The sequence below is a fragment of the Diachasmimorpha longicaudata genome, chromosome 5 (genome assembly GCF_034640455.1).
Source record: "Diachasmimorpha longicaudata isolate KC_UGA_2023 chromosome 5, iyDiaLong2, whole genome shotgun sequence".
In the NCBI taxonomy this organism is placed as follows: domain Eukaryota; kingdom Metazoa; phylum Arthropoda; class Insecta; order Hymenoptera; family Braconidae; genus Diachasmimorpha; species Diachasmimorpha longicaudata.
The window spans coordinates 5,260,099-5,287,724 of record NC_087229.1 but is presented as its reverse complement, the minus strand read 5'-3'; the positions used below and the strand labels follow the sequence as shown (position 1 = coordinate 5,287,724).

The window sequence follows — 27,626 nt, the reverse complement described above, 5'->3', positions numbered from 1 at the left end:
ATTACAACTCTTTCACACAGTAAAAAAATTAAATCGTTACTTGAACATGAATGTCCAATTATTGCATACATCGATTGCTCCACAGTCTCGTCCATACCTCGTAGTTTTTTATCTGGGAAAAATATTTCCAGCCAAGCGTTAATCCTGTACTACCGCAGTCTCCAAATGATCATTGAGATCCCCTCTTTGTTTTTTTTTTCCGTTGCTTTTTTTTTGTCACACCCTTTCGCCTGGGTTTCGACATTTGTTAGACCTCTAGAGTTTGTATGGAAATATATGACAACGGTGTGGCTTTTAGTAAATCATCAGAGTTAAAGGGTGTGCTATAAAACACACATACGAGAATTCATTATTTTCACAGGAGGAAAGCTGTGAAGTCGAGTAGTAGCTTAGGTAGTGTTGCTGTAGATTATGTAAAAAGGACAAAATCCATGAGTATATTCGTACACATTTCTGGGTTAATTTATCAAACGGTGCGCAAACTCACAGGGTCGTGAGCCCTCATTTTATAAAATGCCGACTCGTTAAAGACATTTTACCTCTGGTGGGGGAGTGAATGGAAGAGACGAGAGGAGAAAAGGAAAATGAGAGGGAGAGAGAGGAAGGGAGTTTCAGCTCTCTGCTCTCCATATACAGTCCCACCATATATACAGATATATATATACATATATATACGCATAGATTCTATACTCTTTACACAACTTCCTCGAGAAAGCCGAAGGAATCTTTTTCAACTCCACTTCTTCTTCATTCCATTCCCAATGGCTTTTCCCTCTACTCGAAAGTTACTAACGTCGACAGCTTTATTAGAAAACGGCCGCTACCGAAAAACGTCTTAATATAACTCGTAGCACCGCTTTAACTTTTCCCTTCCTTCCTTCGTTCTGTACTACCCTCCCATCCCCTTCCGTGAAAGGGAGATAATCATAACCCTCCTGTAGCCTAAAAATTTCGTCAAAATTATCCCCAAAGCCACCACTCAAGTTTATTTGTATTTTTTATTACACGAAAAGAGTTTGTAAATACTCGTTTTTCCATTGCTTTCATTTTCTAATGAGGTATTTTATTTATGTATTTTTAGGTTTCTCACAGTCCAAGAGCACCTTCTCGACGGGGTCTGGTGAGCGATTATTCAATACCTCTACTATAGTTATACACTGGGAGAAACGGTTTCTTTGACTGAAATAATTTTTTTTTCATTTTCCTCTCCTCTTTTCAAGAAATAAAATTCAACTAAATCAAACAAGCAATTTATTCACTCAATAAGATACACTGATTCAGTCTAAATCAAAAACAAATTGTTTGACCACAATTATAAAAGTTTGATTTTATAACAAAAATATTTCGTTAGTACAATAGAACTTTGAGTGCCTTTTTTTGGTTAATTTTAATAAAAAAATATTACTTCAGTCGAATCAATAATTTTTCCCGGTTTAATATTCAACCGCCGCGAAAGAACTGAAGAGGGGAACCAGTTAATTTAATGAGCGCAGCTTTTACAGAGCTTTCACGATTCTGGCAATTTGATGCTGCGCTATCTTGCCTAACGTCCATAAGCTAAAATCAATGGACGAAAAAAACATTCAGCATTTTTGATAGAGGGTGCATATTCAAGAATACTAAACGCTCGTTAAGAAAGATGTGCCTTCAAAAATGTCGTTTGTAACTTCCTCTCTCTCTCCCTCTATTCTCTCCTTTTGTACTCACCGGTTTTTCCATCAGTGGGGTGTGCATATATGCAGATGCCACAAAAAAACAACGAGTACCCCAGTGTTCACTCTCCGAGTTACGTCATAGATGGGTGGAAAAACTCATTTCGTATTCATACGCGATGATTTCGATGTTTTCCGCACCATTAAACCACACTACTGCATTACCGAGGTACCATGTGAAAATGATGTTCCTCAAAACAAGTTGCGACAGGTTGGAAAAAGATTGCTCACCATGACCTTCATGGCTGGATAAAAAATACATGTAAAATCGTCGCATTTTTATGAGTCATTATTACACGTTAGGTTGGTTGTATTTTTGTGACAGGGGCATTCAATTTGTTAATGGGACAGTCCAAATCATCATAAATGTCATGAGAAAATTTTTCATGGAACAATCATGTACATTAAAAAAATTCGTAGGGTCACTACGACAAATAATTTCGACTGAAATAGCCTCTACCTAATTGGGGGAATGTGACACACAATAGAATGAGAATAAATACTCAATAACATCGTTTTAGATGCCGAATAAAAAATCCTTAAATTTTCTAAAGATCTGCTATTGGAATTCTTTCGATTGGTTCTCGAGTTTCCTGTCAAAACATTGTCATGGAAAAGCCGTTTCTTGCGATGCTCAAAATACAGGCTGAGAGGCCTCGTCATTGCATTGAGACGCTAATCGAGTAACCGGAGACTTTTTTCATGTAATTCGAGGCCACTTCCTTCGGCTGTCAAGGATTCCATCCATTTGGTGGCTTTATCTTTGAAATTATTTATGAATCAAATCAGTCTACTCTCATTAGGATTTCCAATTATTTCTGTAAAGTGGAGGTATTAAATTTAAATGTATTCTAAACCTTGTGATCTGTAGTCAAGCGACAAAAAGTCAAAAAAATATGTTTGCAGATCATCTGCTGCGCATAGGACGTGGTAAATGGAGTAATTTTTAATTGACGAATGCGCAAAAAAATACTTTTCAATTATATACCTGGGACAATTGGGAGTCACCCTAATTTAACGATGACATTACCTCAATTTATTTGGTGAGAGAGAATTATGGCAGCATCGAGGACTGATTGTACATCCACAGAATATTGTTGAGAGCACGACGAGAGGAAAATCGAGAGGCTGAAAATTTGAAATGCGAGACCACAACGACGAGTCTGTTCTCGACGATGCTAATAGAGGAAAAAAGGAAATAACATCGTTCATATTATTCGGAATTGACGAATTACAAGGGGATAAAGAAGTCATGAACTTATCATCGGATATATTTATGATTGCTGGAGAGATCGATAGTCCCGAAGGCGAGAGGGAAAACCTCCGAATTCAATCATCTCATTTCCCCGGGTACGATTTACCTCCATTTCCCTGATCCGTTTTGCAGTCTTTGGAAATAGATATGAGGAGTTAGAGGTGTATGGGAGTCCAATCGCAGGATAAAAAGCTGTCGCAATTAGGGTAAAGAGATAGATCTAGATATAGAAGCGTTAAATTGTTTTACTTCTTATTTTTTGCAATTGATTTTCATTTTTTTTTAATTGCCCTCTGATTCCCTCATTCTGTCAAGCTTCACCTTTCAATGGATAAACCATAAATAAACGGAGAAAGCGAAATTCTCGCACTCTATTTACAATAATTATGTCGAAAGCCAGTTCCATCCAAAATTCATAAATATTTTTTCATTTTTTTTCTCGTAACACTGAACCACCCCTTAAATTATGCTTAGGTGACTCTCCAGCTCATTATCTCTCGGATGTGTAGTAATGAACGAGTGGCTCATTCAGAACAAAATACCTCATGAATATCTTGATATAAATTTGCATCCCTTCCTCAACGTCACATAGAAAACTTCCCAGGAAAAAGAATTTTGAAAGACTCCACTGTAAACGTGTACTTTCAATTATATTCATAAGCCACAGGGAAACTCATTACCTGTTAAAATGTTAGCCTGAGCGCCCTGAATTTGTTAAGTGTGCCTAAATGAACGTACCTAAAGGCGTAATGTACAAAGTGCTCTCTCAGGAAAACTCGGTACCCACGAGGTCAATATTAAGATGTTCTACAACAAATCTCCAGTGCAAAACGCGAAATGCTTCGTCGTAAGCGGCGCAGAGGGCGCGAGTAAATGAATGAACATAATCTGAAGGGGTGTGGGAGGCCGTAGTGTGCAAGAGGGTTAATAACAGACCAGCATAAGTGATATGCTGATAAGCTCGTCTGTTAAGAAGTCGAGATCTCTCACAATATTCCACGTTCCACATTCGCGCTCAATATTCCCCTGCGCTCTCAGGTATTTTTCAAAATTTCAGGTAAAACATCATTATCATTATCACAACAGCAATATTGAATCCAATTTATCATATCCTGTCCGTGAATTCCTAATTAATCGTCTCATAATTACCGAAGCTCTCTGCAAATGTCTCATCCAAGTCTCGGATAGTGTTAATTGATTAATTTCCCCCTTTCTGATCATCTCAGGATTATTGAGGCGACGGATCGTGACGGAATTGTTTCATCACACAATTCACCGACCTCTGATCAATCGTCTCAAACCAGTGGATCAATTCTTCCGATAATCAGTAGTTTGAATCAACATCGTTGAATCCAAAAATCGAACCGTCTCGATTGGATTTAGAAATCCATGACGTCAATATTCTTGTAAATTTGCCGTGGCATAGCCGACAATATGAGAAGATCATTCAAACCCTACTTATCTAATAGGCGAAGCGAGAGTAATCGAATTATCGCCCCAACTCACCTCTCGACATTGCTAATCCGCGGCGCCTGCGCGAGTAATTTGTCTCAATCGTCGATTGCTCCGGATAACCGAATTGCTTGTGGGTGTCTCAGTGGCACTTATGACGTCATACTCGGCCATTTTGACTCTCAGTCTTATTCAACAAAGCGCCCCGTAGAGTTATTGCGACACCATATCGTACTGCACTCGTATAACAAACAATGGAAAGGTGGGTTATAAGCATTCACCTCACTTCCAAGGACCTTCAAGGCATATGCAGGAATTCTCATACCCCTTTTTCATTCTCTGTAAACCGGAGGTGGAAACTTTTTCGTACCCACCCCTTTAAGAGAAATATTTTGACGTAGATGGGCGTTATAGGCGGACTTCCTTATTAATTCAGAAAAAAATTCTGGCCTTTGTGCGATCCAGTTGTTAGTAGTGAACGCAACGAATAGTCAAACGTGACATTAATAACTGATGAATCTTTTCCTAATTTTACGAGATACTAATTTTAATTATTCCTTTGTGTGATAGTCAATCAATAGAACGTCTGAAACGAGAATGAGTCCTGATAGAAAAATAAGGACGTCATGGGGGAGCGCAAGTACATTGGATTGTAAATTGTAAACGAAAATTTATTATCTAAGTAGCTCGATGTATGCGGTGTAAAAGTGTACATCACTTTGCTGACAAATCCTCTCCTCGAGTTTCCATTTTTCTTCTTCAATATCCAAGGGTTGTACAAGAATGAAAAATTTCAACTCTCGACGACCGAGAGATGTTGCAGTATACGCATTGTGGGTTCACAGCTCACTGTATGTATGAGTTTCTACTATAGGCTATTGTCAGCTTTTCACCCGGGGAAGATTGACACCCTTTCACTCTTTCTTATGTCTCGCTATTTTTTCACAAATGTCCTATTGAGCGGAAGCAGGAGGCGAAGAGACGAGGGAAAATATTACTCACTTTTCACTACACATCAGCCATCGTTCATCGATATCTCTCATATTGATGCTAAAGAAAAAAAAAGGGAATGATGGTTCAATGACGTTCTTAGGAGATTTTCAGACGAGTTATGAGATGGATAAGTTGTCAATGATTAAAGAATTCACGGTCGTGCTGGGTTTGCAGTGGAGTCGGGGGACTTACTAATTGCCCTTCGTATGAGTTTATTACGTCAACTAGAATAATCGTCAATGATTTTCAGCAGTCGGGAGATTTTTTTTTCCCATCCATTCATATAACGAACAGTTTTTCTTCTATTGTGTTGTGAAACATTGCATATTAGCAGCCTTCATGTTTGTACAGACAATTTATTCGCCTCTTCGCCTTTATTATCTCGAAACAAAAGCTGTGTAGATGATGGAAAGAAGACATAATTACCTCTATTTTCATTTGTCGCGAAGAATGAGATGAACACTTTTATTCGTTTTCAAAGGTAAAATTAATCTATTTTGAAATTTGAAATTTGAATGACACTCAATGCAATTTAGGAGAAAAGAATCACACATTTTAAGGAAATTTTTCCATTGGATAATTTATATGTATAGATGATTCGATCTCCAATACATAATTATAAATATGTATGTATAAATATATATATATATATATCATGATAAAATCAAGAGGCCTGATCGTTCAAGAGTTGACCGAAAGACGACGAAACTAAAAAATAAACAGATGCACATTCTTTCTACCGTGAAGTTTCGAGGTCTATCTTCGGATGCTGCAGTTGCTTGGCGCCAGGATGAGTGTTCAGCGATGTGGTACGTTGATGCTTTCAGTAATATTGGGTTACTGTTCAAACATCCTCGCGTCGACACCTCCCTGAAAGGCTACACGTGTTTTTTCGTAACACACTTGGATGTCAGAGTAGCTCTATTAAGACATCAACTGAGGGCACCCACACGGAGAGAATAGTCTGTTGAAAATTACTGTGCCGGGCACTAGAATCGAGCTGCAACATGTTTTACTCACACGTACAAAAAATAAATTTTCTAATTAATGATATGGGCTTCGTAAAATTTACGAAAGAGCACTATAAAATTTGAAGATCTATTATTTTTTATTTGCGGTTAAATGAAAAATTGATGGAAATCATTTCTATGTAGGCCAATTTATTTTATTGCCACACAGCAATTTTTTGGTAACTTATTGTCATTCGTTAACGATGAGCCCCGAATGTACCCGATTATTTCCGACGTTGGACTTCATCATGGGAATTTTGCATCTGACTTTAAATTTTTATGAGGCCGATGTAGAAATTTCCTAAGCTCAATAAGAAATTTTCCTAGTTAACATAGTAATTTTCCTCAGCCCTGCAGATTGCACCGAGGTTGTAAGGCACCATAAAAATTTTTATCGGAATCACACTACAAAAATCATCACATTTTTCCTCTCCGTGCATTACTCTTGAAAAAGAATTGGCGTTTCATGGACAGTTTAGCCCTAATTTTCATAAAAATTTCGTTAACAACCAAAGGACTCTCCCAGTAGAGCAATTCCGAAATACACAGACTAAACTGAGGTACCTCCAGTCGCGTTCTGTATCAATATCACACTACTGAACACAGCAATCAAAGCAACGAAAAATATCGCACCTCATTGAATTCCTGGTGAAGAACGGTATTCTCTCTCCAGAAGGGAATTTCGAAAATTGACATTCACGTAAACTTTCAGGCGTTGACCATCGTAAAGTCAATGCTCATTGTCCTATGTTGAACACGCTGGGATAGCACAGGGAACGGTTGGGGACAGAGGATCGAGGAGTTAATGGAAACGGACTGGTAGAAGTGACTATAGACCAGGACATTCGCGTTAGGGCCAGGGCCATTAAGCTTAATGACATAATGAAGTAAATGGCTATGCATGCTCATGCCCCCACAGGCCATAGCTTATAACCGACTACACCCACCCCCGCATGGTCTGCTCCCCGCGCAATATAACGCGCGCCAGGAATTCCTGACTTATGCCTTTCACACCCCTGTAGTCCAACTATTACTGGCACAGTAGATTCTCTCTGTCTATGGAAAAAGGGAACTGGGAAAGCTCTGCTGTGTCTAATTATTAGAGATGAGTGAGTAGTAACTCGACGTTGCTTTCATTTCCCAAATCCGAAAGTAACGAGCAACAACACAAAAGAAAATTTTCCATAAAAATTACCCTACCATTTCATGAGCACATACCGTGAGTCATCGGTACCTCACTTCCACCCCAACCCTTATAAACATTTATACATGATCAGAAAATTTTAGTCTAGACTGGAGAATTTTTACGCTAATAATAAAGAAAATTACTGTGCAAGTGGATTAAAAAATATTTCATCAGCCGGATAAACGTGAATTTTTATTGAAAAAGCTGTTGTTATTCAATAAATGATGGTTTGATAGTGCGGTATAGAACGGGGAATAGCCAACGCCACGAACTTATTGAAGGTAGTGATTGGTATTTCGTCCAGGCGACAGTAGCTCTTTGGGAATGATGGATCACACTAGAGGGCGCATTTATTTGGATTATTTTGGGCCTGACGGATGAACTGAGCGAATAGTCTGATTATTTATCTTCGAAAATTTATGAGGGATGGCCTTATCTTGTTCGATTACTGCTATTATTTAATTAAAAACCTCCAATTGTCGTTCAACCTGCTGCTGCGAATGTGGAGCATGTTTAAAATCGTGGAATGCGGTTTGAATTCCCTGGGACACCTTCGTGGCATGTATGAGGTCCTTCTGAGTAGATGAGCGCTGGAACAAAGACGTTGACCCTTGGCCCCTGGAGTCCCAATGTAAAATAGTAGGCTTGTTTTTGCTGGGGTAATCAACACTTCGTCCATTGTTAGGTGGTGGCACCTCAATACCTGACCATCATAATATTCACACCGTTCGTATTCGTTTCATATTACAAATATGGCCACCGTGGCCGTTCAAGGATGCCATTACAGTGAAGAAAACACGTTGCGACCGTCGGCTTGCGTTCGGTGATTAATTCAGTTCGCGTTCCTATTTTTTTACTAATTTCATTGGAAGTTCATTTGCAAATGAGTGAGAGGTGATAGTGATAGAGAGGTGAGGTGAGAGGTGAAATGATCTCTTTTTTTTGTTATTTAAGCTTGCTGAAACCTATGGGTTTATTAAGCTACAAACATATATTTATAGAAGTAATTTGGAGTTCGCGAAAATTGTCTATAGTTATTAAAAATTCCTTATTCAGATCTTTTAAAAATTTTTAATTTGGGGTATGGTGGTAAGTCTCCGAGCGATAGAAGACCGTGGATCATGGGATATCTGTACTGCTCCTAGAGAGGAGAGTTCCAGAGGACATGATCAAGATCCTCACTCTGATGACCACCTCTACAAAAGGCAGAATGTATCAATCCATTACGTTTGAGGGAGGAAAATGACCTCTCTTGATCAGCCTTTTAGTACGTTATTAACAAATTACGTACGTTATAAAAAAATTTAGGAAATCCTCATGTTATCGACTTTATTAATTAGCCTAGACAATTCTCCATAAAATAAATATGTGAATAATTTCATCCAGTGCATGAAATTGTCCAGCGAAATGAAAGATTAAATTGGCCAAAATTGATTCGTGTTTTCCCCCTGTTTAAGAAACACGACCAACTGCGTTGTCAGTGTCCTAACCCTGATGTAGGTTTTCACTACAAGTGCTTTACACTGTATTCTGGGATGTAACGTGTGGAGGATCTGGGGATCCCTAATCTACCGAAACATCCCCCGGGATAGTGTAAAAGAGAGACCGTGTGTGCACTCTTGATACGCTCCATTCGTTCCCTACTCAACACCTAAATATATTCTAGGCTATATTATGTTTCACTACCTACGTAGTTGAATATACACCATTTGTTACAGACATTTTCTTCACACAGCATTACGAAGTCATCTCCCATAAACCTGTGTTATTAAATTTTCCATGGCCAAGGAAAAAAAAACATTAAGCAACGGGGAAAAATTTTCACTTATTTATTATTGCACAAGACGAAAAGGAAGTACATCAAAATTGAAGGAAATTTTCAATTACCCGATACAAAAGTTTAATTCCCAACGCGAAAAATCTTCTCGTGTATGCGAATGGATATGTAGTGGGCTTGTTCGGTGAATTCAGCCATGGATTTCAAAAGATTTTCAAATTAAATTTCGGGATTAGTGCCCCGAGGGCTTTAATGCGTACAAGTGGCGTCGGGCAAGATATCCCAAGGGTGTACTACGCCTCTGTATCTTTGTATACCGGGCCAGGGGGTGGTATACCGATAGCTACATTCAATTCATTTGTGTAACTGCTTGTGTTGATACCAGAACGACGCCAGTAATATATTGAAACATATTACAAAGTGAAATGAATCTCAGTTCGATGCAAAATAGACAAATGTACAACCGCAAATGCACTGATTCCCTTCTCCTCCTCTCTCCCCCCTCCCCCCTTCACCAATGTTTTTCATTTTTCATAGCCCACCGAGTTCTGATAAATTCGCTTTAAATTCATGTCGAGACGAAATCGAATGGACTGAAATTATTTATTAAACTGGGAATATTCTAATGAAGACGCTAGAATATCAATTATCTCGTTAGCTGAGATACAGAAGAGTATGAAAGCAGATCCGGCAAAACTTAAGTCCTTAACAGCTACTAAAGCAAAAGCTCTTTCTCCTCTCCGTCTCGCTCTTAAACACGAAAAACAAGCTATGCTCGACGAAGGGGGCATTTCAAGGACCGCCATTGGCTATCCAACGCTCCTTCATCGTTGGTTGCCTAGTAACCAGTTACGACTGCCAACACAACCAAAGCTACCCTCCCGGGGATGCCCAACCATTCCCTCATTCCATTACTCTCTACTCCCTCATATTTTTTACTTCTCTTTATGCACACTAACTCCTCAATATTTTTTTATATCAATTTTGTACATTATATCGATGTACAGGTTTCTGATATTTAACAATTTTTCTGGATAGAACTTTGTAACGTTGCGAGAGTGAATTTCGGAACTCAGGGGAATGGGCTCAATTTCTACGATGAATTTGGAAATTCTACGTGTAATTAAAGTATCAGTGATAGTCTAACATGGAAAATCCAATTATGTTGGATTTCCAAGCTGAAATGGAAATTCCGGGAGCGATTCAAACTGAGACTGAATAGCAATTTGACATGTAAATTCAAATGCAACTGTAGCTTAATTTATCGGTAGTTGGTAGTGACACAAAAACAATGCAACAAGATCTTATTTTGGTGAATGATTGTTATGTTCATCACTTGAAAATGCATTGAAAAGTTGTCCACTTCCTGAGGAAAATCCTGAAGGAGATGAATATGAGGAAAACGAAATTTCTCCCGGCCATTTTGTGGTTATCAACCGCGTCATTATCACGGTTTTCGGGTTCGGAGAGCAGAATTGATTTCAGCTCATAATTCAGTGGATTTCAATTGAAAACAAATTTCACTTCACACATTTTAGTCGGATGGGAATATTCCTGCGTGGAATTCCATGATGTTTAAGTCGTGTAACAAGACAATAAGTCAAATTCAATTGTTTAATAAAATGTACGAATATCCAGCACTAAATTGCCCGGTATTTGCGACGAATCGCGAATCTGCAAATATATTCAGCTGACGTGACAGTCGATATTAATACCTCCGTAATTGTCATTGACTCCTCGATCGATTTGCGCTTCACTTTTGCAAAATTCGGAGTAAAGAGCTTTTGCCTGGACCCACCAACTGAAAGCTAATGACAATGATTTTTCGAGTACAAAGTTTTTCACGTAATGAATGTACAGAATAATTGTTGCAACTGTAGTAAGTGAAAAAGTTTTAAGTACTCATTAAAAACAAGAGATCCTCCACAAGAAACTGATAATCAACCAGTCAAACCATTATACGATAATGAGTAATTTGATACTACAATGTATGAGAACTCATATATCGAAACGTATAATTATCAATTATATTCGCTGGAGACTTACAGAGATCTTGGAAAATAATGAGCTGCGGTTGAGATGCACATTGGAGGGATATATATGACGAGAAAAATTGAGGAGAAATTACCGTCGTCGTCAGGGGGCCGCAGGTGCCAATGGCCCTGAAATCTTTACTACTAAATTTTCGAAGAAATTCACTTAAAGCTATCACTATCATGATCACATTCTAGAACAACATAATCAACAAACACGGAAAGAACTTTTAGGTGAAAATTAGATCTCAGGGGGCGAAACGTTAATTTATCCCAAAATTAGTCTCCCATGTCTAATGTTTCTAAAAAAACATGACCAAAAAATCGATTGACTGTCCCTCCCCCTCCCCTTAATTTGTTGCCTGGGCTGTCTCTGCTTCTTTGGTTTTAGCTGCCTTGTAAAATGCCTTCAGGTAGTTCCATAGAGCCAGGTTTGGGCTGCCTCTCAGAACCCCCATGAGCCACTGGTCCAGGAGGTATCTTGGACGTTGGGTCATCCAGTTGGAGAGTTCTCTTGATATTGCGGTTGTAAGAAAAATACAATTTTCTCTTACTGAATACACTTAACAAAATTAAAATAGAAATTTTCACTTTGTTGTGGCTTGAGCTGGTTGAAGGACCAACCATTTTGACGTTTGAGTTCTCAACGCCCCCATTATGTGCCAATCAAAAAGTCGAGAATGATTCTCGATATCCATGAGAATTTTAAGGTTGGCATTTCCTTTATTCTCTCTTGTAGGTAATAATTTTAAGTTTTCTTCAATGCACGTGAAAACGCCTGACACTGGAAACGTCCACAAACATTTCCAGGGTTTATTTTCCTTTCTACATTTATACTCTTGATACAAAGCCTATGCCCATTTCTGCCTCAAAAAGGATGAGATGAGCACTACCATTTTCATTCATTTCGTGGAGGGTGAGCTTTTTTTTCTTTTCAAACAAATGAATAGTTCAAATTACCCAGGGGTAATGGGAGATACCTGGCCCAAAAGCGACTATTATTTCACGAGTTGACATTGAATCGACGAGTCGACGTGATCACCTATCCATTGTTTTTACAATCATAATCAGAAAAACAATAGATACAAAATGGAAATACAAAGTCGTTTTGATTATTTTTTGTCTAAAAAAACGTGGAATTTTTGAAGTAAAAATCAAGAGCGAACTGAAACGGAAATCGAGAATAGAATCAATGCAATGTATCGAAGTCTTCGGATATTGTTCACGAACGACAACAATTATTCGATCGCTGGGCTATTACGTTTCAAGAGGAGACAACAGCTGTGCAAAAACGTAATGCTTCGTTTCTGGGGAAAATGGGAAGAAATTACAGAGAAAAATGCATTAACTGTCTAATGACCGCTTACGATTCCCATTACTCACTAAAAGATTCATTGATTCACTGATTGGATGTGAATGGATCATTCTCAATAATTGAAACCCGATCTTTTCAATTATACAGCTTATTGTTATACTTTCCATTTTCTACTTATATTTTTTTAAAACTGCAGCTTATTAATTTTTTCTCGGAGAATGGCGCTCATTCTTCAATGGAAATCGCTCCCTCTGGTATTATTTCTAAGTCCCTGGTCACATAATCCTTGAAATGTCCAAATAGGTACATTTGCAGTTGACATATTTCTGCGACAAACATTCTGGCACTACCGCGGAAGAAGATGCGCAAAGTAGTTGCCAGGAAAATAATTCAGTATTGGATTAAAAAATTTGATTGGCTTGCAGGTAATTTTTGCAATTAACGGCAGATAAACTCCATTGGCCAAGAGATAAATTTTTTACCGTGTACTTAACATAACAGCAAGTGTATTGAGCTAAACGATGCAGTAAAATCGAAACGTTTTTACAATGTAAGATTCACCACCCCAGCCCCGATTATTCTCCCGGCCGCGCGAAATGAACCGTGGAGAGAAACGAACCCCTAGGGCGAAATGGACCCCTGACGTAAATCTCGAGGTTTTTCTTTATTGTCCGACAATGACTCTATCAGGCAAAATGAAGTAGCAGACTAGGGGACAGGCAGAGTTGCGAAGAGACAAAATGGACAAACTCAGCGACAACGAGAGGATGAGTTCCAGACGGCATAAAGCACTAGACATTATATAATAGGAATAAAATAAGAAAATAATTGTCCGAGGGTCTTCAGCTGCGCATAAAGACAATTTCATTAAAGTACTAGCAAATAGTTTGACTATATCGTTATCCATTCTCAAAAAAGAGACGTGAGTCTCTCTCTCTCTTTCTATTTTGCAACTAAAAATCGAAAAGATCGTTCGCGACTCCGGGTTTCGTGATTTTTTTAGTCTAGTTCCGAGTTAACAATCTGTTTTAAAGATTATTCAATGATTAAATCCCTCCCCCCCCCCCCTCTCCCCTAAATATCTCGCAATGGGAAAAAAGAGATTTTTATCGATCACCTCCAACTGACTCAATGAAATTTGTTTCAGGTATCGGCCACAATATCGAAGCTGGAAAAGATTTCACGGTAGATGGATTATCGGGTTTCAGCAAAAAGAAAAAAAAGAAACGTCGTCATAGGTGAGTCTCTGACGTGAATTGTTTTAATTATTATAGTATAATCTCCGTTGTAAGTGGATAATTCGATTACACTGTTAGAAAAATGCATCATAAAATATTAAAATCCTCAACAACCACAAAACAATGATTTAACGAAAATATTGATGAACTTAGTGATTTAAAAATTGGTAAACTACAGAAAATATTCGATAGTGTGATAATTTTAAGGGAGAAATTTAATTAATGATTTCATCTCAAATTAGATTATGATTCACAGCTTTCTGAATTTAAGTCGAATTGTTACGTAATTTTCGATTAATTTCTGACAGTGTAATACACAAGAGGTACGGTAGTGCATAAGTATATGGATGTGGCTTCACAAAGCTGGTGAAAGTATTTCTTGAGGAATACAATCTCGATGGAAATCGTATGAGTTGAGAAATATTATTATCAGCCTGCAATATGCAGTATTTTATATGTCAAACAATGAAAACGACGGTCTAACCGAAATAAGTGGGTTTACTGGTGATGTTTGAAACATTAACAGAGTCATTTCACACCCGACGGAATGGTTTTTTTCCGGATAATTAGCCACCCAACCGAAAGACACCAACTAGATTCCATCGAGCCGTGAACTGAATGCTCAACTAGTCGTCTGATTATGTGTTTTCCTGATCTTGACGTGTTGACTGTCAGTCGAACGAATGACACAGCTATGTCTGTGGGGAAAGAAGGCAAATACTCGAGGACCTGAGGAAAATACATATTAGCCACCATTAATACGATCATATACCATAGCATATACTCGCTGATTCCATTAATTTTCAAGTCCCAATTCGTATAAATTTTTCAAAAATTTCCAAGTCGTTGAGAGAACTCAATAAATTTGACGTGAGTCACAGAGACTGTTCCATCATATTTTACTGTGCCCTTCCGATAAATTTGTTTGAAATATTTTAATTGAATTTTTCAAACGCGAAAAAACGTTATTAACAATCGAAAATTACTGTGTATTCAACGAACGAGATAATTACATGCCTATAACACTTTAGGGAATAGAGAGGATTGAAAATTTAGCACGTCATGCTGGTATAAACCACCTGTACAACGGTGGAACTCTAACCCGAGGAAATGACTTTGAATTTTGGATATTATTTCGTTCCCTATCTCATAGGATGTTATTTGGTATGGTATATATAGTATAATACCCAACAATGGAGGCGTCAGTTGGCCAAGCCCGTGATAATTATTGAAAAAATACGCCTTCTCACAGATAATTGGACGTCTCCCTGTCAAATTATCACGTCAAAGTTACGGCTATTGTATCACTTCATTACACGGACAAGAAATATCCTTGACTTGAGTATAGAGTCAAGTATAAAGTACACTTGATGCCATCCTCGATTCCCTTGTTCCAGATCTGATAGCAATTAAGTAATCAAATATTCCAATTTCCCAGGAATTACGTGAGAAAATCTGTGAAAAATTCTCTAAAAAATTGCCAAAATTGCTGACCGTATTTTTTAAAATTTCCTCACTTCGAGAATATAACCACCCCCTCCCCCCCTTTGGACCGCCTACATATTTCTATTTCCCCCGTTAATAAACCAAAATAATCAATACTCGGATAACGCCTAGCCTTAAGGCAAATGTTGTAATGGCATATAACTAGGTTCACGTGGTTGTTGCTCCAGGACGATCTTCACGTCTCAACAGCTGGAGGAGCTGGAAGCGGCATTCAAAGAGGCTCATTATCCCGACGTTTATGCCCGTGAGATGCTCAGCCTGAGGACGGATCTCCCCGAAGACAGAATACAGGTAAGAGAATAATTCGATCAATAACATCACTAAACCCACAATCACTGCATTATCACTCATCTCCACCGAAACCCACAATATCCGAACCTCCACGAAATTTCTCTGGATTCCCTCATGTTCTCTAAAACACCAGTGAAAAAATTACGATAACCCCACATTAAATTCTCCGCCCTCCGTAATTTTTCCCGAATATTTTCCCTCGTGTGAGTGCGATACACCTCCAACAGCTTCAATAATTTGCAATTTAATTTCAATGACTGCGGAGAGGGAGAAGGGAAATAATTAAAAAAAAAAAAAAAAAAAGACACGAGTGTGTGCTGTCCCCCAAGTTCGCTGGTTAGTTCTCGCTCGACGGCACCGGAACAAGGTTCCCTTTTTCCCCCTCCGTAAGAAACTTTCCACCGCCCACACACTCATTCTTACCTCTCTCCCTGTACAATGTGTATACAGTACAGTAAAATATATTTACAAAACTCCAGAATCATCCTCATACATGTACACAACTCCGTTGAGGTCCACCAACATCTGAAAACCGGACATATTACGTAAAGTCAGATATATAAATAAACTAACACATGGATACATCAACGGGTACATTGAAGCTTAAGTATTTCGAGTGAAAAGAGGAGGGTTTACCGTATATTTTGAAATAATCGCCGAGTAGAGGCATTCGTCGAGTTGAACTCGGATTTAGTTGGTAATGGTAGCGGAAGGGGTATAGGGAATGGTGAGTAGTGTGAGGAGATTTTGAACGGCAAGGGAGGGTACAGGGGGTGGATGAAATGAACGGGGGGGGGGAGGAGGAGGACGAGGACGAGGACGGGTGAGATGGGGGGTATAGAAAGCGCGTGCAGGGGTGCGCATTGAACGTACTGGCGCGTACACACTGACAAAGCAGCCATTGCAGGGTGGGTGCGGTTCCGCGGGCCAATCAGGACCGCAGTACGCGAGCCACGGAGCCAATCAGGGCGCGCCTTCGCGACGTCTTTTGTTTCAAAGGATCCCCTTGCCTCCCTTTCGCCCACATTGCGCTCAAAAGGGGACACAATATAACGAGAAATCCGGGATATTTTGTGTAGGTGGGGTGCCAAAGGGGTGGGAAATTCCGTATATATAATCGTTAACGGCTATATTTTCATAGTGAACCACTGTATCTTCTCTTTCATTTTTTTTTTGTATGCCTATACACTATCATCCCTCACTCCGACGTTGTCTCACTTCCTTGGAGCGACCTTTGTAGGGAGGTTGCTCATTATTCCATCTCTTTCTCTTCCGTCATTTTCCTTTTCGGGGTGTCTTTTTTTATCATTTATTATCTGAAAACTGTTTACGCTCCATACCTTACTATTCTGTCGACGGTAGAACTAGGAATAATGGGGTAACGAACGTATATTTATGTGCGTCGAGGGCTGAACCCTCGGGCCGAAGCCGGTTACGATTGTTTAGAACGGCGGGACAATCTTTTACCAGTGTTCACGTGTTTTCCCAGTTATCATTATCCGCTTTTTACTAATTTTTAGCGAGTGACGGAATCAAACCGGCGCGCTTAGTCCATCGAAACTGTTCGGGGAGGGTTTGCTTTTCTAAAAACTACCCTAGCGTTCTATAAACACGTGGAAGGAGCCATCGATTCCTCGTTTCTTCCCCGAAATTTAGTAGAGAGTGGTAAAAAAATTGTATAGAAAATTTCTAGGGGTGCGGTGATGAAAAATTCTATCACGTATGGGGGTTCCACTCATCAACTACCTCTCTGTTTATCATCGAATGCGAAAGCCGCCACAGGTGCTGCGTAATGGACGATCAATTTATTAAATTGTTCAGCTAGAATATACCCATATTATAACTTTGATATCTCCCCTCCATCCACACATGTATGCGAAATAATTAATCATCGTATTATTTCCTCTTATTACAGGCATTCCATTAATGACCGAATATTAATTATCGTTTAATTAACTTTCCATTACAATTGTCGAGCCGCGATTTTTAGACGCACAGAACAGTTGTCTGGTTTCATGCTCGATCCTGTGGAATTGGGCTCATTTGTCAGTCGCTTTGCCGAGAAAAAACATTAAATATTAGAATTTTTGTGGAAAATTTTTGCCGTGGAAATGCATTGGACAGAATGTTGTGCACTGCTGGGCCTAACGATTTGTCGAAAAACCGATGGTAACGATCCGTGGAGGGTAACACCCGCTCCAGCTCCCCTTATCAACACACCCAAATTCGAGAGTAGACGCAGCGGGCTACCGGCAATCCACGCCCAATACCCTTTCATTTTAATAATCTGCATAGATTTCTCTTCGCAAATATAAGTACCACATTGAAAAGACATTGCCAAACTTCACGATTAATTTCCCACCATTGATTTCCTCTCGCCAAAGTATTGCATATGGTCCAGGGATGTTGTGACGATTGAAAATGCTCATGCTCCTGAGCTCTAGAGGACTATTGATTTATTTTTATTCTCCTTCTCATGAGGGATTATTAATTCCCTGACTAAGAGGGGAAATGGGAAGTCTATAAGATATAAAACTCGCAGATTCAGCACGTAATGATGAATTAATAGCTGATTACGTGTATCATCGATTACCTAGAGACTGAAGGATATTCTACAGCGAATTTATCGCATCGCAGGCCTTACGCAGTAATTGAAATTATGGCGATACTTGAAAAACTGTTGACTCATTATTTTTTATCGAATAGAAAATGTGATTCAGCTGTGCTACTAATTTAATTGGAGGGACTGCAAGCCCTGCTGTCATGGTGGCCTCCGAATAGTCCCAAATAAGATTCGATCAAGTCTCGATGGCGCTCCACATCCGTCTAGAATTACCTCATAATTACCCCATAAAAAAAAACGAAATTTTTAGTACAAATTGAGGGATCAATACTGTCCGACATTATCCTGGGGAAATTTATATCGTTTTACTGAATCATCACAGTTTGTACTTTATATACCGAGGTAATTGAATGGGACAATGCGAGGTAATGCAAAAGTGTATTGAATTAACTTGTTAACAAATAGCATCGAAAATATGATCTCAATCGAGCGCAAGAATGAACCCCTGCGGTGTAGTTAATCGAAATGTCCCTGACAGAATTGCCTTTCAATATTTCATGTGCAACACCCCACCAGAAATGTCTCAATGTTTATTCACTTCACCCCACCCTTCCCAGAACTGCTTCGCATTGGCGTCCAAACGGAAGCTTTGTCAATTTAAAAAATTCACCATTCAGTCATTTTTCAATGGAAATTACTTCAATTTCCAGGACGAGACACAGTCGTGATGGTTTAGGAGAAAATAGATGTATGTGATTGCGCGCGCATATCTGTCCTATTGTGTACGTGCCCGTGTAAATATATATAACTTCGGAAGGAATAAGGAATATGGATTTTTGTCCTGGAGTGATTTTATAATTTTTGCGTTGAACAAACAGTTTATTTCGATCAGAAAAATTAATTATGTGGCTAATCTGGTAATAATTTGGGCTGAGAAATTAGTAGCATTATGTGAGACCGGGTTTTTCAAGGTAAAAATGATTTTTATCCGTTTCCCATCATCCGACTATTAAAAAACGAGCTGGGCTGTCCTGCCAGCGAGCTGTATCCCTTCAAGAGTCCCCTATTAGCAAAGAATTTTCAAGGAGAGAGGAAGGAAAAATAAGTTGGAGAAGAACACAAAGAGATGAGCTTGCCGTCAAGTGGCGTTGGTTGGAGCAAGTCATGCCCGCCAAAGTCTTCGTCAGCAATGATTACCTACGGAGAAATGAGAGAGAGAGAGAGAGGTTCGCTCCCTGACAACATGGGCCCCATTGTTGCGGTAGATTTAAGCGCGTGGCGCCATTGAGATTTCGTTAAAGTACTCCAGGTAGGCATCTTACCTCATACCAACTATCATATCAACCTTACGACTGCTCAAACCGTCTGAATTAGGCGGGATGAGAGCGACCGAAAATGGAGAAAATATGCTGCTCATTAAATAATCAATCATCGGGGATAAAAGGGTTCACGGTGACGTGCGACTCCGAAGGACAAACTGGTCACCTCATTTATAAAATAATATTTTGTAGAGTGGTATGGGATTTCAAGACTAGTATATTTCAGTATGAGTGCGATAAGCTTCTCTTACTGATGTCTTTGGCCAGTCCTCACCTTCCTCTGGCACGCCAACTCCTTGTGGGTAAAAAAAATCATGGCACTGGTTCTAAACGATATTTTTTCCTTGTTTTTTTATTTTTATGAGTTGGGACCAGAGCCAGCGCCAATTCTCGGAAAAAAATGAATAGAAGAACGACTTCCTGTGGGATCTGCCTTGAGAATAAGAAGTGGTTACTCCATTTCACACAGTAAATCTGTAAAATTTGGTTAATTAAAACTAAAAATATGTGAAATGAGTAGACCCATCTCAGGCCACATCTCCAGCGGCATCAATGAAAAGTTAGGGTTTGGAAATTAATTGTTTTGAATTTAATTAAATTTTCTAAAAATTATGACCGATTTTCTAAAGGTGAATTTAAAGAATCGGTAATTGATCATTTGGAATAATATTTTTTTGAGATAGGTCAGATTTTTTTGATAATTCTGTCGTTTTTCTATTACATAAAACCTCTTCCCGTATCAAGTAATGACGTAACGTCCTGGAAGCGACACAAACGATCCGTGAATGTTATTCTATTCCGCTAACGGTCGATAATATATTGAAAGAGCTTCTTCCACTCCTTATTTCACCTGCTCCCTCCCGACAAATTACTCAGCCCAATGCGATTATTCTTATACAGGATTAACGTGACACCCCGAGCCCGACCATCATTCGCACGTCGTTTTTTCAAAAATCTTCTTGAGTTGAAGACAACGTCACAGAACTGTAATAGCCTATGTAAATATACCAACCGAGGCAGGTCTCTGTAGAGACTATTAGCCCCTCTTGCTGGCGTCTGGTAAAATAAATATTATCATATTTAAGGATCGTTAGGGGATTACCCGAACATCTTTCAATCGAAGATTATAACCAATTTCGTTGTCAATGTGGTCAGAAAGGAATAACACTAGAAAAATGGGCGGACAGTTGTAGGTGCCAAATACATTACCAATCGAGAATTAATCACAATGACAATGCGTTGTTCTTATTGGATTATTGATAGGGATTGTCTCAATAATATAAAAACGATTTAACTATTAACTTTAATTTTTTATTATCGCACGCAGAAGGTATATCTTTCTGGTACAATGTCTCCAGATCAACTGACTCTTATAGTGACCAAAGATTTTACACTCTAGACCCGTTTGACAAAAGGCCCTTGTTCATTAATTTCTTTCTGTCTCTTCTCTTGTTCTATTTATTAAAACTATTCTAAACGTTTCGATACTGTTTGGAGAAAAACTATAAAAACTATAACATACTGAGGTGGACTGAAAGCAGCTATGGACATCATGATGATTCATTTTTGTCCACACATATCAAGCACTCACACTAATTCTTCTTTTAAATTACTTCATGATCCCTGAAATGTGAATTTGAATGCAAATTTATTTATCCCAATACTCGAAGGAGCCTAAGAAACCCGTAATTGATTATCTCCTGTCCAGTTGATTTCTCTCTAGCAAAAGACCTCATCTCGTCATTGGTCGTTTGAAGTGGGCGCAAAACTCAAATTCACTCAACCTGAAAATAATTATCATAGCGCGCGTGGCGCACATTATGCGGTCTCGTTCACTCTAATGTACATCAGAGCTGCATACAGCTCTTCAACTGACAAGAGAGAAAAAATTGTCTCCCGTCTAAATGCCGACGAGACCCTTGGTGTTACCACAATATTCCTGATGTCTTTGAAAGGTAAAATGTTGAATGAAAATTTCCCATTATTTTTGTCCCTTTGAAGACACACAAACAGCCTTACGTTTGCATTTTTCGACTCACACATAAGAGTGAATGAAGAAAAAAACTTATCCCAAAAAAATTCATTTTCAAATGAACATCAATCGTGCAGTATTAAGGGAGGAAGTTTCTGCACCATCAAAGTCGTTGGTCGCTAGAGAGAACCATCGAGCGACTTTTAATACACGGTGGGATGTAAAAACAGTAAAAAACATTTTGAATTTCACAATTTTGTCCCATTGTTCAAACTATTTTTTTTACTTTGAAAATACGTCTTCTGTCGATATTTTTACTTAATTTAAATGATACGAAATTCTTGTGATATTATTTTCCTTACTAATTAGTATTAATATGTAATATTTTACTCATATACCCGCAAAAAACCAAGGAAAATATTTCAGACCCCTAATATGATTTACGATGTTCAGATGAAATAATTTACTTGTTCATCTGAAATTCAAACAAATATACATTTCATTCAGATGTTTTCCAGGATGAAAAATATCAGCAAAAGCTGGATGAAATTTAAATTTGTTTTTGGGGTGTTGCTCGGCTCGCCAACCCCACATGATCCCTGACTCTCATTTCGCCCCTTATTGTGACCACTGCGATCGTTAGTCTCTGATACTTAATTTCTGACCCTTCATTCCACACTTTTTATTTTTACCCAGAACGACATTTCTGATAATCCTAGCACCAGCTTTTCCTCGCCAAAAGTTAATTAAAATTTTTACAACAGAGTGAGACACAGCTAATGGATTGTCTCCTCATCACCACCTCAATCCCCGCAAGTATAACCAAAGTCGAACCGCTCCCGCCACCCCCAACTTTCCACTTTCATCCCATCCCCCCTTCTAAATCTATCGACGAGTGTGTCATTGTTTCGTCCTACCACTCGTACGAAAGTATAATGAGATAAAAGAAACCGCGGGTGGTATTGTCAAATTAAAATGGAATTATCGTATCGAGGATACGACTCATCTTCATGGCTCGCACAGTTTGTACGTTGAGTCCAGGGGTGACAGTGTCATACTCACTGAGTTAGGGTCATGTGTACACACGTCATCATGGAAGCATCTCATTCGCTCGTTTGCTTGGCTCATGAGGCACGTCGGTGCGGTCTCATGAATTTTTTCGACACGTTCTCACATCACTATCTCCGTCTATCCTCCTACCGAGAATGATTGAATGATACCCGCAACACTCAGAAGAAGGAGGGTGAACGAATGGCATTTGACTCCCTTTATATCGAGGGTAAAATCGTTCGACCCTTCGCCCATTTATTATTTATATTAATAGGCACCGTTTCAGCTTTCTAAAGCCCCACTTTCATTCGTTTCGGTCTGACAGTGGAGTAAGCCCCATGTATGAACAAAAATACACGTTTAACTTTGCACTGTACAGTCGTGTTTAAATTACAATCCAATCGATTCGACAAACCAAAAAAAAACTGTTTTTTTTTCATCCCAGTTATTGGGTAAAAAGAGAGCTGGACTGGTGCACAAAGCAATGAATTCCGGGTGGTCGGCTATCGACATGTCCCCAACCAGAATTATCCGAAAAAAAAAAATAAACGCCACTGATAGATATATATATATATATATATATATAATCAAACTGAACAAGGGAAAAATCGTAAGGGACACACAGTGAACATAAATAATGCTTTTCAGTTCATTGAATTTCTCCACGAGCCTGAGATATTCATTCACATCGCCCACCAACATTTTAAGGCCAAGTAATTTGGGAGCGTCTCAATGTAATAATCGTAGAGACGCAAAAAATCGAGTGCTTGTAAATCCTAATAAACCAGCGGGTGGGGAAACCACTGTGGAGAACCGAAGAAAACCCACTGGCTGATGTACACTGCCAAGTGGAAGGATATAAATCTCGAGTAACTAAATTAACGTGTAGATACATTGGTGCACTGTCGAGAATGCCCCGCCTACTTTCCACCTACTTTATTCCCCATCCGAGCTCAACAACTCCCATCAAAATCAATTCTCAAATTTCAATGGTAAATTGTAATTGAATTCTGAGAAAATTAAAAATTAGGAGAGCACAGGAGAGAAAGTTTTGAATTGGAGTTAAGATTCCCAATCTTAGTAGAGAACATGTGGGACAAGATTGGGAATCTTAGGGGAGAATATTTCCCCTAAATTTTGAGACAATTTTCCCGACAAAGGGGAGAAGTAAAAAATATAGGCCTATTTTTTATAACTAGAAAATAAGCTGTTTAATGTAAAGTCTCTTGCGAACCTCAAACGACCACTGGTCAATAATCCAACCGAATTTTCGGGAAAAAGGGGTTGAAGTCGATTTAAGGGGTAAAGGTCAAGGGAATTTCCGACTTTTGTCAAGTGTCGAATAGAACTTGCTATTTTTGAGCGTAAAAAAAATAAAAATTCCCTAATTTATAATGAAGTTACCGACGGTTTATCAACGTGTTACTACCCCTGGGGCAGCATCGGCAAGTGTCCCACGTAATGATGTTCCGGACGCGTGCCGTATCACAGCAGGAGACCCAGTGAGACCCCATCAGTAGTCCAGTACTAACACATGGGCTTACACACGCAGGAAAAAGAAGACTCTATTGCTCATGATGTGGTAAATAAGTAGTGCATAACGCCGATACGTACTCGTTACTCATTTTATGTGAATTAATTGACTTAGTGGGAGCCAACCGTACGTCTGTGGGAATATGTATAATCAGACTGGAGTCTGTATCGCTTTCAATGTGATTTCATATTATTACACTGCTACTGAACCCATTCATCGATCATCAACTAGACTTCTATATTTAACCATTTTGCTGTATCAACCATCACCCAACAATTATTGGAGTGTAACGTAATACAATAGTGAAGCGAAATTGGAAATTAAACAGCACAATGTCGATTGTTTTCATTCTAATTACCGCGTCATTTCTAGTAAAGAAACCGATTTCTTCGAGAAACGTAAATTAAAATTCACTCGTAAAAATCAATGAGCACTAAATTTTATTAAAAAATCTCACTTATTTAGAGTGCTTCCATAATTTATTGTAAAAACAATAGATTATTTTGGCAGCTCGTGATGGATAACTGAATGCAACACCCGGAGATATACTTCGAATAATTAATTCTGTTTAATAAAATAATACAAACGTTACATCTTGAAATCCAGATGTCTAAGATAATCTTTCTTGATGAAGTGATAGATGAGAGCTATCTGATCCTCCTTAACATATTTCCCACACCACTGAAACCTGATATTGGTGAAGGCCTGGGCTCTGATTCATGACTATAGTCAAGGAAGCGCCTAATACATTTGGCGTTGTTTTATCATGAATCGACCAGCCCTATCGCTTTACATGACACAGAAGTCACCTGTCACCTGTGTATATTTCACTGTAAACCCCATAATCGCTCTTCAATAATATTCAACAAAGTTCTCATTAAACTTCAACTTCACGTTCAGTTAAAAATATTCAACATTTTTTCTCCACTTGTCCGACAGATTATGCTGAACTGTCTGAATATAACGCGATTACAATTTAATCAGGTGACGGGAGGGGAATTATATTGCCTTGTTGGGTCTATGGACTGACGTATTATCGTTGCTTGGACCTTTTAACTGTCAAAAATAATACAAATTACTTTCTGCATTGAATCCTCGTAATGCAATATTTCTACAGAAGCTTGCTTTCTATGGAGTGATAACCTCGGAAGAATGGATTCCTCATTCAGAAGGAACTCCGAGTAATTCATGCAAAATGTACCGACAATTTACTCCTGATTCCCATTCTCATTCTGTTGTTTTGGTCCAATAGTTCACTAGCTGGTCTGATCGATAATACGCCAACTGCGCATGTTCCAAACTTTGCTATCAGCCTGGTTCTTACAAATGAGACTCCATATTCTATAAGTGGATTCAATTAAATCGGTAATTTGGCAGTTATAATCGGCCAGCTAAATATACTGTGCAAAATAACTATTGCGATGGAAATTGCTAAAAAAACTTGAAATTTCAGAATGAATTTTCCAGTGTCGTAATCGAGAAAAAGTACAGCAATTCTGCAAGTGACGCGTTAACAGGAAAGGCTAGACAATGTCAATTACCTTCGAGTTACGATAATCATTGTAAAAAATAATAAAATCCCGTGAGGATCTTTCAATCGGAGTTTTAATAAGAAGATAATTCCAGGTTTGGTGTGAACAAATTGACAGGACGACGCGTTTCCCGTTGATGCGAATTACAGCCTCGCTATTCTGCCGTTGACTTCAGCATTGTTGGTACAAATTGGTACACGCCCTGGCCCCCGTCGGGCAATACGCCTGTTTTTCATCCCATGTCCGTTATTCACCCTTCTTCTATATTATGTTGAACTCTTTCAATGTTTCGCTCCCACTTCTGTTATTTGAATAAAATTCACCATCGACGGCGACTCGTCACATCCGCATAAGATCAGTAATATTTAAAATTCTTAATGACTAATTATTATTGGCCGAGCGTTCACAGAGTATGTTAGGGGTAGTTCCGCCTAGGGGAGTCTTTTTTACGTTGACAGTGAAACAATTTGGATACCCTGACACGTGGCAACGAAACCACGGGTGGCTGGTAATGAGTGTTAGCTCTGATAACTATTTTTTTCGGTTACGGAGATGAGACTCGGTCCTGAGTATTCAATTTCAAATTATTCAATACAAAATTGTAAAATATACAATGAGTGAGGATTTTTTTTTAAAACTTAATCAACCCCATGGAAATTAAAAGGCGGAGAGAATTTATATTGACAGCGGTATTAATTTTTTTTAGAACCGAAGGATTGTGATTTTTTCAAGTACCAATTCCAGAATTTGTACATAAAATTTGTCTTTGTGTAGATTGTTGTTATGGCAGACCCTGGAAGTTGCTCAATATGTTGGTTTGCAGGTATGGTTCCAGAATCGACGAGCGAAGTGGCGTAAAACTGAGAAGTGCTGGGGTAGGAGTACCATAATGGCGGAGTACGGTTTATATGGTGCAATGGTACGGCACTCTCTACCACTTCCAGAAACAATTCTCAAGAGTGCAAAAGAGAATGAGTCAGTTGCACCATGGTTACTCGGTAAGTTTTTTTGTAACTCTTGTGCTATAAAATTCATACACTTTTCATTAAATTTTATAAAACACAGAGAAGGAAAAAAAATTAGAGCATGTGGCCATTTGCATTCATTTCGTTACACGCCTGTTTGAATAAGAGAAGAGAGAGAAAATTCACACGAAAGTAAATTACTGAAAATTAATGAGAAAGATAATAGAGAGAACATTGAATCAGTGAGGAAAAAAAAAATTGAAAAAAAATTTCAAGATCATGCGGTAAATTTCGGAAATCTTTTCTGTTCGTTCTCTATCAGCGCAATCGTCTAAGACAAGCGGCTTTAGTCAAGATTTCGAAACTAATCAAGAAATGATTGACTGTGGCCCCGTAGGGATGCACCGAAAGTCGATCGAAGCAGCGGAGCATCTTAAATCTGGTGGGGAAGATAGTGGTAACGATCACGCTGGTAGCAGTGGTAGTCCACATCACAATCATCATCAGGGTGGGCCGACCAGTTCAGAGAGTGGACAGGAAAGTCAAGACGGAATGGGCAGCGCATCGACAGGTGAGTTTCACTTAAAAATAAAGAATTATTTTTCCGTACCTCGGACTTTTTTCTGAATCAATTACTCATTATCATTGATCTATGGAGAAATAGTTGTTGAGCAGACACTTTTCCGGCGCTAAAAAATATTTAAATCGTGGATTTAATGACATACTCTAATTTTTATCTTTTGTATTTCCTCCCCCCGCATCGGGCGCATTAGCAAAATCACGTGGATTCAAATAGCAAATTACGAGATAATTATCTTACCGAATACCAAAAACATCGATACTTTAATTGAAATCAGAATTAATTGAACGTAATCACTCAATACCTAAATAGCAGTTTGAAAAATTTAAAAAAAGAGCACTAA

At 38.7% G+C, this 27,626-nt stretch overlaps 1 protein-coding gene across 5 annotated transcripts in view; it reads left to right on the top strand.

Moving 5' to 3' along the window:
* Window positions 1-27,626, top strand: part of LOC135163164 (visual system homeobox 1-like) — a 43,434-nt gene that overhangs the window by 13,332 nt on the left and 2,476 nt on the right. Inside the window, exons 3-7 of one of the 5 annotated variants that reach the window (XM_064122412.1) lie at window positions 1,082-1,120; window positions 13,881-13,971; window positions 15,645-15,768; window positions 26,562-26,736; window positions 27,101-27,274. In XM_064122412.1, coding sequence (XP_063978482.1) covers window positions 1,082-1,120; window positions 13,881-13,971; window positions 15,645-15,768; window positions 26,562-26,736; window positions 27,101-27,274 — 603 coding nt within the window. Of the gene's footprint in view, window positions 1-1,081; window positions 1,121-13,880; window positions 13,972-15,638; window positions 15,769-26,561; window positions 26,737-27,025; window positions 27,275-27,626 lie in introns of all 5 variants that reach the window. The other 4 variants (XM_064122408.1, XM_064122410.1, XM_064122407.1 and 1 more) reach the window with 4 other exon arrangements.